General features: G+C 43.5%; 1 protein-coding gene across 1 annotated transcript; it reads right to left on the bottom strand.

Moving 5' to 3' along the window:
• Window positions 1–213: 213 nt before the first annotated feature.
• Window positions 214–1,071, bottom strand: LOC132104577 (uncharacterized). Its single transcript, XM_059510144.1, has one exon. The coding sequence runs from the start codon at window positions 1,069–1,071 to the stop codon at window positions 214–216; it is 858 nt and encodes a 285-aa protein (XP_059366127.1).
• Between the last annotated feature and the right edge of the window lie 14,618 nt (window positions 1,072–15,689).

Here is a 15,689-nt window from a genome sequence, read left to right as displayed (position 1 = left end):
TTGAGTTCGTGTCGCCCGTGGGGAAAGGCTGAGCAGATAATCTCAGTGTAACGACTAAATGCAATCGTAAACTCGGAAAAAGAAAGTAATCGGGAAGAAAGGGGGTTTGGGTTTTTTAACGTGACTGAAAAATCCCCACAATCTATTTGGCGGTTCGAATCAGAAGAAGGCAGGAGGGAAAGGAGAGACGTCCGCACCTGATAGAATCTGGGCTCAGATGTTATGAGCCACTTGGGGGGGTTCAGCGGCGACGGCATTAGGTGGGGCGGCCATGGGTTTGGCAGAGAAAAGTGAGTATGGGGATTTTGCCTGGAGAATAGAGACTGGTGGTGACTTGCTGGTGACTAGTGGCGGGGCTGGGTATAGCAGTGGGTGCAGCCTAGCACTTGCTTGAGCCGCGAGCCCCGAGCTGGAAGGGGCGGGTGTCGGGTCTATGTTTGGAGGCCATTGTGGCCTAGCGCTTCCTTGGGCCGCGGACCCCGAACTAGTGGTGACTGGCGGCGAGGCTGTGTGGTACAGCCAGTACTGCCAAGCTCTTGCTTGGGCTGCGGCGTCGGGACCGGAAGGGACTGTGTTCGGCGGCCATTGCGGCTGGGCGCTTCCTGGCGTCACTAGCTCCGGGCTGGAGGAGACCGCCGGTGGGGCCGTGTTCGGTAACTCTGTCAACTGGGCGCTTGATTGAGCTGCGGCCTCCGGGCTAGGAGGTGCTGCCTGCGGGGCTGAGTTTGCTAGCCAGTACTGCCAAGCGCTAGCTTGAGCTGCTAGGTCTGTGTTGGCGGTAGCGGTCGGGGGGGCTGTGATTGGCGGTTGAGGCGGCCAATTGTAGACTTGGGCTGCACGCCTCTGCGTTGAAGAGGTAGAAGCCTCGGTGGGAGACTGATCTGTGGGTGCTGCAGCGGAGGGATCCGGGGTGCGGCACTGGCTTGGATGCGCTCTAGCTTCGCGGCTTGAGCTTTGCCTTGTTTGGGAGGATGATGGTGGAGTCTGGTGAGGCGAGTCCCGAGGATTGTTTTGTCTTTTATCCTTTTTGGGAGGTGGGGTAGGCTTGGGAGAAAGATTAGTTTTATACATGTTGATGTATAAATCGTATAATTCGGTTTTGTTTAACTTTCTTGATGGCTGTATGTTGGATTTTATCAAAGCTCGTCTCAGACTCGACACGGTCCATTTCCCTATGGGGGGGGGTTCCCGGCCGAGCGATAGGAGGAAGCCGGGGAGTCTGCTGGTGATCTCGCCGGAGGAGGCGTAGGTAGATCTAGGCGCCTTGGGAGGCGGGTGGCTGCTCTAGCTGAGGCCCATCTGCGAGATGCGGCCTGGGGCTCAATTACAGTGTCGCAGCACTGTGGAGTAGCCTTGGGGTTGGTTGGTTGCTACGAAGAGGCCGGAGAGGAGGAGTCATTTTCAGATGATGAGGATTGTCTTTCCGACATGGTAGAACGAGCGAACCAGGATGCTGATTAACCGTCGATGGATAGAGGTAAGTCAGCGATATTTATGCTGTGGGATTGATTAATAGATTGTGGTCGACCTGTGTTGATTAGGCTAAGTATCTGACACGCTCCTCCCGAACTTTGTTAACGATAACATCATTTAAACTGGCCTGTTGGCCATACCTCAAATGTCGCCTTGACCATTTAAATATCATCTTTGCTCGGGGTATCATAAATCATATGTTATCTTATCAAGCACATGGTCTGAATTTTCTCGCTCTTGCAGGGACTAATTTTGGACATGATTCCTATAACAAGAATATGATACATTTGACAAATAACTCATGGTCAGTACTGTTTCAAGTTAACCGATTCAAACACGTACATACTAAACATGAATATGTATCCTTAAGCTGTACATTAGTTATTAAAAGACATACACAATAAGTGATTATAACATGATAGTCAAATGTGTGGGTTACATATAAATGAATATGGAGTTAAGCGATGGACTGATATTCATTTATAAGTCATTTTGAATTCGTTTTCGTCCATTTATATCTAGAAAAGACAGTTTCTGTGCCATTCTCTGCCATAAAGATTTCTGTGGAGACCAGAGGTTAAAAGCCCCCCCTTAGGAATTTCAGTCTAGTTCTGCTAGGTTGGGAGAAGTCAATCCAAGGATCTTGTTTATTACTCTCATGGGTTTACATGTGATGGCCGGTGTTGCATCTTGATTACTTGCCCGAATTGAAATTGTCAATAAGTGTTCTAGTGGTGTTAATGTTGAAAGCTGTTCTATGAAAGAGTTGGTTGGTTGGTTGGTTATCTTGCTTCGGACTTGTGGCACAGAATGATTTATGACCTCCTGTTGCCTTTCTGAGGAATTCGGCTCGTGTTTCAACCACAGTCCTGATCGACTCTTTAATTTGTCTGGTTTGGGTCTGATACCCTACACGCCAGTTCATTATATAAGTAGTGAAGAAAACCCAAAAGCTTATAGCACCTGGCATTCCCAGGTGGTCTCCCATCCAAGTACTAACCAGGCCCAAACCTGCTTAGCTGCTGAGTTCAGACGAGATCGGGCATAGACTTATTTATTATTATTTTTTATCAAGATTATTCATTAATTAGTGAAAAAATCCAAAAGTTTACAGGACTGCAGCAAAGAGAGGGCTATTTAAAGATCAAGATTCAAAATTCAAGATTTTATTCATCACATACACAATTATATATAGCATATATAACCAGCAGTGAAATGTGAGTCAGGTCCGCTCCATGGGCAGTGCAATTATTAAAGAAAACAACACAGATGAAAATATACATAAATATAGCTATGTAAGAATGAAATAAAAGTAAACAATAAAAATATAAGAATAAAATATAAAAAAAGTTGTATATTGTAGAATTAAATATAGAACACAAAATAATGTGCATGAAAGTAAACTGTAGTCTTAAATATTAAGATACCCAGGGATGTACAATGTGCATATGTGCATTATACTGTAGTCTTAAATATTAAGATCACAGGAATGTAAAAGAGGCAAACAGGTTGACACTGTCAGTGTGTCTAATGCCGCGTTTCCACCGAAATTACCCGGAACATTTGTACCAGGAACTTTTTTTCCCCCCAGACCTGTTGCTTTCTGCGTTTCCACCGCGGTGTAAAGTACCGGGAAGATTAGACAAATAGACTGGTGACGTAGCTCTGCGCGCGTTTCTCCATACAAAGTATGCTGATTTTGGATGTGCATCCTCGGTAGTTCAGACTTTGTGCATTCGTCTCGGAAGTGAGATGTCCGCAACGAGCAAGTCCGGTAAATCTGTAAACAGCAGTGTACTTGATAACTTCAGTCAGCTGACCATGGCTACTGCATTTATCCTCTATGTATATTTACAATAAAAAGAAATAGGATATCAAATACCACTGCCTCCTTTCGTTTTCATTTTAACATAAGAACAGCTGCAGAAATGTACTTAGTTCAGGGATATGTGTATATATATATATATATATATATATATATATATATATATATATATATATATATATATATATATACATATATATATACAGCCATTACAATGAAACAAAATATTATATAAATTTGCCTTTTTTATTTTTATTTTAACATATAGATAAATTGAATACAGACCAAAGAAAACCTGTTAGATTTACTCCGCAGCTGAATTATATTTTATGTTTAACCACTAAAGAGACATCAGAGCCAGCGGCACATATCAGAAAGTCTAGCCGAGGTGAGGCTGCTTCTTGGCGGATACATGAGGACTGAGCTCCCGCTGATCGCGTGGAGCTCACCGTCTCTGAGATCGGCGAAACACATTTTTAAATAGGCGCTGTCTTTATAAATAAACCACAGATTTGAGTTTTAAACAACTACATTCTCGCCTGAAATACTTTTAAAATTACATTTCATGACACAATAACAGTAATATTTTGAAAATGTTGATCCGAATAAATGGTGGTTGAACTCAACCAATGCTGCGTGAACTCAACCAATCAGGATGTTTAGCGCCCAAGCCCCGCCCCCGAAAGTTCCAGAACTTTGAAAAATTACCACCTCGCCAGCAGGGACTTTCTGAGGGGCATTTTTTTACCCGGAACTTTATTTAGTTCCTGGTTCCTGCGGTAGAAACACACCGAGTACCAGGCCAAAGTCCCTAGTTCCTGGGTAAAGTTCCTGCGGTGGAAACGGGGCATATGTGAGGTAGTGAATGGTGAAGATGTTAAGAGGCTGGTTTTGAGTTTAGGAGGCTGGTGGCCTGGGGGAAGAAACTCCTCCTGAGTCTCTTGGTTTTTGCCATCAGGCTACGGAAGCGCTTAACAGATGGCAGCAAAGTGAAAAGATGGTTGCTGGGGCGGATGGAGTCCTTGATGATTTTAACAGCTCTGCTTTTGCAGCGTTTGAGGAAGATGTCCTGCAGAGGGGGGAGAGCAGACCCGGAGATGCGCTCAGCTAAGCGCACAACTCTCTGCAGGGCTTTGCAGTCTTGACTGGAGCTGTTCCCATACCACACTGAGGCTCTAGTTGTCCTGGTCTCCCCTGTATTCAGGGCTGTAGAGGTCCTTTCTAGGTGCTGATCCATAATCTGGTCTGGATACGTACTGGATCTGGGTGACTGCAGTGACCCTCTGATCTGGATACAGACTGGATCTGATGGCTACGGTGACCTCGGAATAAGAGAGAAACAGACTAATATTAGCGTAGATGCTATTCTTCTAATGATGTAGCAAGTACATCGGGTGTTATGGGAAGTGTTCCTGGTTCTGGTTTACCTAATTAATGCAGCCTATAAATCCTTTGACGGATTTGGATATTAAAAACATATTAGTATGTTATGTGTAAGCCAGGTTAAAGAGATGGGTCTTTAATCTAGATTTAAACTGCAAGAGTGTGACTGCCTCCCGAACAATGTTAGGTAGGTTATTACAGAGTTTAGGAGCCAAATAAGAAAAGGATCTGCTGCCCACAGTTGATTTTGATATTCTAGGTATTATCAAATTGAGTTTGAGTTTTGAGAACGTAGTGGACATAGAGGATTATAATGTAAAAGGAGCTCATTCAAATACTGAGCAGCTAAACCATTCAGGGTTTTATAAGTAATAAACAATATTTTAAAATCTATACGATGTTTGATAGGGAGCCAGTGCAGTGTTGACAGGACCGGGCTAATATGGTCATACTTCCTGGTTCTAGTAAGAACTCTATAGTATTATAAGCTGAGCTATAGTCGATAAATAGCAGCCTTACATAGTTCCTGTTATTGCTGTCAATGTGTGTGAGAGAAGAGTGCAGGATGTGAGAGATGGCATCATCAGTGGATCTGTTTGGGCGATAGGCAAATCCAGGATGGAGGAGCAGATGATGTTTTTAAACAGTCCCTCAAAGACCTTTATGACTATTGATGTGAGAGCAACTGGACGATAGTCATTCAGAAAAGAGGGTTTATTGTTCTTAGGCACAGGGATGATGAAAGATTTTTTGAATGAGGTTGGAACCAACGAAGTAGCAAAAGAGTCATTAAAAATGGATGTAAACAAACCATTGAGCTGATCAGCACAGGACTGCAAAACAGCCTGAAATCCCATTAGGTCTGGCTGCTTTCCTTACATTCACTCGCTTTAGTGCGCTCCGAACCTTGTCCTCCGACACGGTGATCACATGATGATTGCTGATCTGGCTGCTGCTTCCTGACGCGCTGATCGGCAGACTCGGCCACGCTAATCGCCAATGCATTATATACAGGTGCTGTTCATACACATTCGCAAATAAAGGATATTTAGAAATCTTAGCCAACCGAAAAGTATGAACATGAAAAGTATGAGCATGTACAGCACTAAATACTTAGTTGGGGCTCTTTTTGCCTGAATTAATGCAGCAATGTGGCGTGGCAAGGAGTCGATCAGTCTGTGGCACTGCTCAGGTGTTATAAGAGCCCAGGTTGCTCTGAAAGTGGCCTTCAGCTTTTCTGCATTGTTGGGTCTCGCCTATCGCATCTTCCTCTTCACAATACCCCATAGATTTTCTATGTGACAGGAACATGAAGAGAGAGAACTCAAATGCATAGGATACATGCAACAGTTTATTAGGTACAACAGAAAATCCAAAAATAATCCAACGTGTGGTGACACACACACGAGCCGAAAACTGGTGTAACAATTCTAGAGCCGTCCATACAGTCACCTGCAGACACAGGCTGTGGAGACCACCTCTGGTGCAGTGCCCAACGGGACGTGGAAAAATGAGACAGAGGATCTCGGGCACACGGGCAAATAAAAACTCCTCGTCTAGACGTCCTGAGCACAACAGCAGACAAAGGTGAGGAAACAGACACACAGCACAGTCACAATGACAACACAAAATCTACTGACGACAAGGGACAGACACAGCAGGGAATATAAGGGAGAACGGGAACAAGTGACAGCTGAGGGCAATCAGCTTGTGATTTGCACACACCTGCGCTGATGTCACGAGCTGCAGAAAATGACAGGACACAGACAACAGGGAAGCCTATGAAGCAACCTGAACCATGACAGTACCCCCACCCCCAGAGGTGTAGTGGTAAAAAAAGAGGTGGGTAAACTATAAATTCTGGGGGACCACATCGTGGTCACAGTAAGGTGGGCCACTGCCTACCGGTGTATGTGTATCCTGATGACATCGTTATAGGCTATCATTTGATATTACTAACAAAGGGTATCACTAGTTGTTCCCTCATATAGGTCACACAATCACTATTCATTTCATACTTTAATCTAATGTCTGTAAAATTAAGTTAAAATGGAGAAAAAACAGCTTAGCACACCACATCCTGTCAAGTAGCTGGTCACATTATAAGGCCTAACCCTTTTAGACAAACCATTAAAATAAATTTAGTATGCATTCAATGTTTAGGTACCCAGTCTGAATGCTTTAGCAAAACAAAAACAAAAAATATTAAGAATATATTTATTAAATGTATAAAATATTTTTTTGAATGTAGGATATCAACTACACACTAACCACAACTAAAGTGTAGCTACAAGTGTGGCCATGCTTCATTTCAAATCTGAGGCTGATATCTATAGTATGCATTTTATAATTGTAAGACCATATCATGGGAGGCTTTGGAGTAGTTTTAGAAAAGGCTGATAATATGTTTTCATATTTTATCAATGACACAGACCGCAATGACACAGACAGCAACATTGCAGAAGGACATTGGACTATATAGCCCTGGTGGATCGTGGATATTGTATGTAGCCTATACGAACACAAATGAACCGGAGATGAGATGAATGGCTGCTGTATGAGTGATGATTTCTATTCAAAATAACGAATGTTATTTTTATTATTATTATTATTATTATTCTTAATGGACATTTACCTTACCCGCGAAACCGTGAACGGCTAGTGATAATATTAACTAGCTAGGTAGAGGTGACTTGAGTCATTGGTATGAATCTACCGTGAACCAAATTAACCTCAAAAAGATGGTTTAGTACTGTTTTCTGAGCTCACTCACTTTGGGCTTGTAGCCGAGGCTGTTTGCTGGCATCAGGAAGAGGGCTGCTGTCTTGACGGCGCTTAAAAAAACTGCCGGATATCCATATTTGAATCTGGATGCAGTCTGTTGCATGTCGTTCATGAACGTTCGTCTTAGGTTTAACAACAAACAACCTATGAAACTAGTAATGAACAATATAAAACTAAAGCGACATAAGCTTAATTTAAAATGGCTTAGGAACTGTAGGCTATTTAGAGGTGGATAAACTCAATTTAGAGGTGGATAAACGCACTTTGGAGGTGGGTAAACACTATTTCCGAATTTTTGGGAGGTGCGTAAACTGCGTTTATGTGCGTTTAGCCTCCACTACATCCCTGCCTACCCCCCTCAGGGACGCCTGGCATCCCCGGAGGACTCACCAAGACTCGGATGGTATTGGTCAATGAGAGCGCGATCCAGAATGTCACGAGCCAGAATCCAGCATCTCTCCTCCGGACCATAGCCCTCCAAGTCTACCAGATATTGATAACCTCTACCCCTCCGTCTCACATCAAGGAGCCACCGTACCGTATAAGCTGGAGACCCCTCGATGAGTCTAGGAGACGGGCTTTATCTTAGAGACATGAAACACCGGGTGGATATTCTTAAGCTGGGGGGTTAAATTGAGTTGAACTGACACTGGACTGAGCACCTTAGAGATGGCAAATGGTCCAATAAATTTGGGTCCTAGTTTATGTGAGGAAAGTTTGAGAGGGAATGTCTTTGAAGGACAACCAGACCTTCTGACCACACGTAAAGTGGGGGCTTAGCATGGTGACGATCCCCGACGGCTTGTTCCTGTCACCAGTCCGAGTGAGGGCTTCTCTGGTGACCCTCCACATACGGAGGCATCTGTGAATAAACGAGTGCACGGATGGAACAATGGCATCAGATTCTTGGGAGGGGAATAGGGGTGCCTGGTAGCCTAAACAGCAATGGAAGGGAAACAAACCCGTAGACGAAACCAGGAGGGAGTTATGTGCATACTCCACCATAGTTAATCTGGAACTCCAAGATGACAGTTCTGCGGATGCCACACAACGCAAGACTTTCTCCAGATCCTGGATAGCACGCTCAGCCTGACCATTTGTCTGCGGGTGATACCTAGACACAAAGTGGGGACCCCTGTTAGAAACCATGTTCACTGGGAGACCACGAATACGGAAAAATGAACCAGGACAATAGTCGCTGTCTCCCTCGCTGAGGGCAATTTGGGGAGGGGAATAAAATGTGCGGCCTTCAAGAACCTGTCCACCACAGTAAGGACTACTGTGTTGCCGCTAGACAGAGGTAGGCCTGCAACGAAGTCCATAGCTATGTGTGACCAGGGTTTCAAAGGGACAGGCAGCAGCTGGAGTAACCCTGCAGGGGGTCGATTGGAGCCCTTACCCACAGCACAAACAGGGCATGCCGACACAAACTGACGAGCGTCCCGTGCCATGGAAGGTTAGAAGCACTGCTTGATTAAACTGCAGATACGAGTTGCTCCTGGGTGGCAAGCTAGTACGGACGAGTGACCCCACTGTAGGACGTTAGTTTGGACCGATTCTGGTACAAACAACAGGCTCTCAGGGCAACCCGCGGGAACTGTGACGTTGCGCAGAGCTGAGAGGACTCTGGACTTCACCCCCCAGGAGACCATCGCTACTACCAAATCGGGGGGCAGAATGGTCACCGGAAGGATGGATCTTGGTTCAGCCTCAAAGATCCGCTAAAGTGTGTCAGGCTTACCATTATTGGATCCCGGATGGTAGGAGATGTTCAAATTGAACTGACCAAAGAATAGCGCCCAGTGAGTCTGTCCGGAATTCAGTCGTTTAGTGGTGCGGATGTATTCTAAGTTTTTATGATCAGTCCAAACTATAAAAGGGATCTCTGCACCCTCTAACCAGTGACGACACTCCTCCAGCACCAACTTAACAGCCAGTAAATCCCTATTCCCGAATGTTGTAATTCCGTTCCGAGGGGGTTAAACGATGAGAAAAAAAATGTACAGGGATGTACTCTGTCATCCGAAGGTGACCTCTGAGATAAAATTGCCACCGCTCCCACCTCTGACGCATCCACCTCCACAATGAACTCACGAGACGGATCGGGAGTTACAAGAATGGGAGCCGAAACAAAGTGACTCTTTAAATTAGAGAATGCAGTCTGAGCCTCCGGCAACCAACAGAAACATCTTCGAGTGGAGGTGAGATCCATCAGAGGGGAGGCAACCTGGCTAAAATTCAGAATAAACCGCCTGTAAAAATTGGCAAACCCCAGAAATCACTGAACTGCTCTACGACTATCTTGGGTGGTCCAATCAACAACTGCTTTTAACTTGGCAGGATCCATTCGGATTCCTTTGGGTGAAAGAATAAATCCCAGGAACGGAAACCGACCGTGTGTGAAACTCGCACTTCTCCACCTTGGCGAATAAATGATTCTCAAGCAGCCGCTGGAGCACTCGCCTGACATGTTGGACATGGTCGCGCTTGTACTGGGAGAAGATCAGGATGTCATCGAGATAAACAAATACAAACCGGTTGACCATGTCTCTAAGCACGTCATTGACGAGTGCCTGGAAGAACTCTGGGGAGTTAGAAAGTCCAAAGGGCATAACCAAATACTCAAAGTGCCCCGTGGGGGTGTTAAAGCCGGTCTTCCATTCGTCCCCCTCACTAATCCGAACTAGGTGATAAGCATTGCGAAGGTCCAACTTCGTAAAGATGGTCGCCCCCTGCAAGAGCTCGAAGGCCGATGACGTCAACGGCAAAGGATAACGATTCTTGACTGTGATGTCATTCAAGCCCCAATAATCTATACAGGAATGGAGTGATCCATCCTTCTTCCCCATAAAGAAAAACCCCACCCCAGCCGGAGAGGAAGAGGGCCGGATGATGCCAGTTGCCTGAGAATCATTGATGTACTTCTCTATGGTCTCCCTCTCAGGCCCGGAAAGAGAGTAAAAGTGCCCCCTAGGTGGAGAAGTGCCAGGCAACAGATCTATCGAACAGTTGTACGGGTGGTGCGGAAGAAGAGATGAAGCTCGGGACTTACTGAAAACCGCTCTCAAGTAAGCCTCCAGTACATTCGCCAGGCTCACCGGCTCCTCCTGTAACACAGAACAAGACATAACAGGAGAAAATGCAGGACCCAAACATTGAGATAAACAAAAAGAGCTTCATGCTAGAACAGAATTAAGAGTCCAGTCAATGTGTGGGTTATGTTTGACCAACCATGTGTATCCTAACACTAAGCAGAGGGATGGAGGATGGCGAGGTTGACTAAACCATCAAGGCCGGGAGGCAGTTCAAGACAATATATCTCATCCTAATGTAGTCTGCCAACCCGTGAAGAAAGTGATCCCACTGTGCTTTAGCATTCCATCCGAATGACACGGCTAGAGTGCGGAACTCTATGGAGTAATCCGACACTGACCGACCTTTCTGCAGCAAAGATAACGCCGGCGCCGCTTCCATCCCAAGCGCGGAGCAATTGAAAACCTTGCAGAGCTCCTACAAAAAATTCTTTAATGAGCTGCAACACTGATGTTCATTGTCCCACATGGCCGTTTCCCCATTCTCTCGCTTGTCCGATTAAAAGCGTGATAGTGAATGCCACCTTAGATCGCTCCGTGGGAAAACAGGAGGGTTGGAGTGAAAATGTCAGTGAACATTGTGACAGAAATGAACGGCATGAGGATTAAGATGAGGTTCTGCATGACCGGAAGCAACGGTCTCTGGTTCGGACAGAGGTTGTACAATAGGAGATCCGGAAGGAATAATCTGAAGCCGATCAAGCCGTTCTGTGAGCTGGGTCAGTTGCAGCTCACAGCTCTGAAAATGCGTGACGTGAAGCAGTGATCTACTCATGCTGTCTACCCAGCAGCGTGCCTTGCTGCCTGAGGATTCAGAGAACATCGTTCTCCTCTGCTGAGTCCATATTGGTCAGTAGATTTCTTTCGTGAAGAGAGAGAGAACTCAAACGCAGAGTATACGTGCATCAGTTTATTAGGTACAACAGAAAATCCAAAAATAATGCAACGTGTGGTGTCACACACATGCCAAAAACTGGAGTAACAACTCCAGAGCTGTCCGTACAGTCACCTGCGGACACAGGCTGTGGAGACCACCTCTGGTGCAATGCCCAACGGGACATGGAAAAATGAGACAGAGGATCTAGGGCACACGGCCAAAACCAAAACACAATGACAACACAAAATCTACAATCAGCTCGTGATCTGCACACACCAGTGCCGATGTATCAGCGCTGGTTGCCCTGGTCATGAGCTGTAGGAAATCAGTCATAGGCAGGAAGCCTATGCTGGAAGCCTATGAAGCCCCCTGAACCATGAGACTATGGGGTTAAGGTCAGCCAATTAAGAACAGGGATACCATGGTCCTTAACCCCTTACCAGTCACCCCCCTTTTTTTGCATGGAGACAGAAATGACATACCCAAAATAAAAAGGTTTCTGCTCATGATTCTTTCTGACTAGATACATAATCAAACATTTTTCACAAAGCTGACATTTCAATCAGAAATCAGGAATCAGAATCACTCCAACTCTCTCTAAACTAAATGGCTGGCCTGGCGCCAGCCTGGCTGGATTTAAATTATTTATGACACTCTGGACAGAAATTCCAGAGTCACGTGAGCAGCCTCAAAAGAGAAATGAAACACATTCCACAACACACACACACACACATAAGCACACACACACAAACCAACTTTTCTTTACGCTCTTTAAGTCCTTAATAATATGTATTTTGAGTAGGTTTGTGTGTTGCTTAAAATGGTTAATCCTTGTTATGCGATGATTATAAGTTGCTGACTTGTAAATTGGAAATGTTTCTCCTAATTTTAATGTTCTCAAATAGAATCATGAGTTGTAACTCTACCCCCCTGACCAGGTCGTAAAACTTTATGACCTAACAAACAGGACAGGAAAGCTAACTCTTAGAAAAGAGAATAGTACCCTTTTATTTTCTCAATGTATTCTAAATGTATTGAGTATTGCCTTTTTGTGCAGTAGATGTTTCCCCATATAAATTGGAGTATCTGCAGTTTTATCATGTGTTAATCAAACTTTAAATGTGTGTAATTCGCATTTGAATGTAACGTCATGTTTCTATCAGTTATATATGTCATTTATGGTATCTTTATAATCGTAAAAATCAGACTGTGTCGAATCTTGACAACAAATTACAAAAAGATGCATCGTTTCAGAATTACAATCTTTCTTAAGAAAAATTTTAAATTCTGTCAGCTATAACTCACGCGAGGGGGTGGTCCCCCAGAGACAAAGAAACGTTTTTCCCGCTTCAGATCCCGGACGTTGATTGGTTGTTCATGCAAACAGAGGCGTGGACCAGTCAAGCCATAAGAACTGACCCAGGAAGTTCCTCCCTCTCTTGTCCTGCTTCTCTTGTCCTGCTTCTCTTGTCCCTCTGACTTCTCGGTCCTCTTCTATCTCCGTTTATCTCAGCACGGCGGATGAGAGAACAGCTTGTTCTCAGGGCTCCTCCAGGAGCTTTCATCTCCGTTGCTTTCATCTCCGTTGTTTTGATTTCTTTTACTTACTAAGTTCCTCTCTACACGAGGAAGACGAATTCTGAATCATTACGTTTGTTGGACCTTTCAAATATCGCGCGATTAACAGCCCGGAAGACACGAGAGAACACGCCTAGCTACGAAGGACCACGCTCACACGCACGCTGGTCTGGCGAGTCATAAAGAGACCACATGCAAGTACCATTCTCTATGGAAATTTAAATGCTGCTTAAAGTTTGTCTATTACCTTTTCAAGCTGATTTGAATCGTTGTTGTCTTTCAAGGGTTACTGTCTGTGAGTTTGCATAACTGAGTGTAATTCTGTGCTCACGCCTAATTCTCTCACCTCTCTCTCTCTCTCATCCTCTCTCACTCATTCTCTCTCTCTCTCTCTCTCTCTCTCTCTCTCTCTCTCCCTCATTTAGATTCCGTTATGTCTTGTACAAAGTTTACTGTCTGTATTGTCGTACGCGTATTTACTCTGTGCGATTTGTAGTTTGATGTATTATTAGTTCATTTATTATTATTATTCATTATTGGTTTATTAAAAACCAATATATATTCATGATTGCCTCTGTCTGATCTTTAGCTACAAGCTCTTTACTTTTTAGTAACCGAAATTTCATAATGATAGGATAATGTTTTCATGGCCAGAGAATATTTTTCCTTGAATTATAAGAAGTGATAACTTCATTGAAAGTTGATAAGTTAATCTTACGGCCGTTTGCTGGACAAACCACTGTTTGATTTGCGGTAATTTACAGTAAGAGATATCACTATAATTGATATGAAGAATGGAATATTGACATATTAATGAGTAAATTACAGTGCCTTGTAATGAGTTATTGATCTATACAATTGACCTATTTTTCATCTTCAATAATTTTAATGTAACTGTCATATGAGACATATATATTAATCATATTCCTGATTAATTATTAAAATTCCCTATATATAATTTGAGTTAATTATAATGTACAACCCAGTGCGGCTACACTGTTATGATAATATAGATATATACGCTCAAACATAAAAAATAAAAATATAAAAACATATTTTTTAAATGTATTAAAAAATTGTTGATGTAAGATATGAGATTAGAGATACAGTGTAGCTAAAGCCACATGTCTTTCAAAACCTCATTAGAAATTTCATAATCTAATCTGTAAAACTGTGAATTTTATGAAATATTTTCTAAGGCCATGTCATGTGTGTTTTTAAAGAAGGCTAATCAGATTGATTTATGGCACTTTTCATCTCTGTAAGATCTCACATGTAAACACTCCTGTGTGCTCTGTATGTGTGTTGGCTTTGAAAACTCACCGTTTCATGGTTCTATTGTTCTCACTAAACGAGTCTTTCACACCTCCGCCAGGTATGACACATTATCCACATTATTCTTTTATCATTATTCTTTTGTTTTTATTCCACCTTTATCAGCCTTTTTTGTGGAATTTTAATGTTTACAAAGCAACAAAGCAGCGATCTCACTTCAGTCTCTGTATGCATTTAGCCCTTAATTATCAAGTCTTTCTATAAAAATACAACAAAACAATTTCTTATGACTTTACGTGAATCATTGTGACAGAAATGCATTATGATAAAGAAATTCACCTGCTATTAGTAGCATTAGAGCTAACATTAGCATGAAGCTACATCAGACAATTTATTGAATTATTAGTACACTTTTACTCAAAACTCACTTTGAACCTCGATCGAGTGTTTGTAATAACTTCCTTTTGCGATCACAGGTGGAATTTGGTCTTTACTATTGTAAAAATATGCTATTTGTAGCCTTTTTCATCGCTGCACAAGTTAGCATTTCCGATGTCCATTTTTTATATTTTTTATAAAATGCCCCAGATCTCAATAAACTCTCATACCAAGCTTTTCTAACGTAATCGCGGGTTTATTATTCGGATATTTCGTGTGTAAAGAGGTCTTTCAGTGTTGTTGTGAGCAGATATGAACCAGGAAGTGTTCACGAACCATGTGACACGATCTGACACTGTCCGGTTTTGGGACTGTCAGATTGACAAGCCGAATGTCCAATCAGAGTCTGACTGGGTCACAGCTCGAGTACACGGAAGCAAACACACAGAGACAGCACTGGGAGAGACTATCATCAAATCGCGTAAATCAGGTACTGGTAGCCTTGGCACTGTGTGCAGGTCCTGTTGGAAAATTAAATCTGCATCTCCATGAAGTTGGTCAGCAGCAGGAAGCATGAAGTGCTCTAAAACGTCCTGGTGTACGGTTGCGTTGACCTTGGACCTCAGAAAACACAGTGGACCAACACCAGCAGATGACATGGCACCCCAAACCATCACTGACTGTGGAAACTTTACACTGGACCTCAAGCAACATTGATTGTGTGCCTCTTCTCTCTTCCTCCAGACTCTGGGAACCAGATTTCCAAAGTAAATACAAAACTGATTTTCATCAGAGAACATAACTTTGGATCACTCAGCAGCAGTCCAGTTTTTGAAGTGAGACGCTTCTGACGATGTCTGTTGTTCAAGAGTGGCTTGACACAAGGAATGCGACAGCTGAAACCCATGTCTTGTAATACGTCTGTGCGTAGTGGTTCTTGAAGCACTGACTCCAGCTGCAGTCCACTCTTTGTGAATCTCCCCCACATTTTTGAATGGGTTTTATTTCACAAGGGTGCGGTTAT

The sequence above is a fragment of the Carassius carassius genome, chromosome 25 (assembly GCF_963082965.1).
Source record: "Carassius carassius chromosome 25, fCarCar2.1, whole genome shotgun sequence".
NCBI lineage: Eukaryota > Metazoa > Chordata > Actinopteri > Cypriniformes > Cyprinidae > Carassius > Carassius carassius.
Note: the sequence above shows the minus strand (reverse complement) of the source record. Positions and strands in the feature narration are given on the sequence as shown.

Excerpts from the sequence above, each read along its gene's own strand:
- LOC132104577 (XM_059510144.1), bottom strand. The coding sequence starts at position 1,071 with ATGTATAAAACTAATCTTTCTCCCAAGCCTACCCCACCTCCCAAAAAG.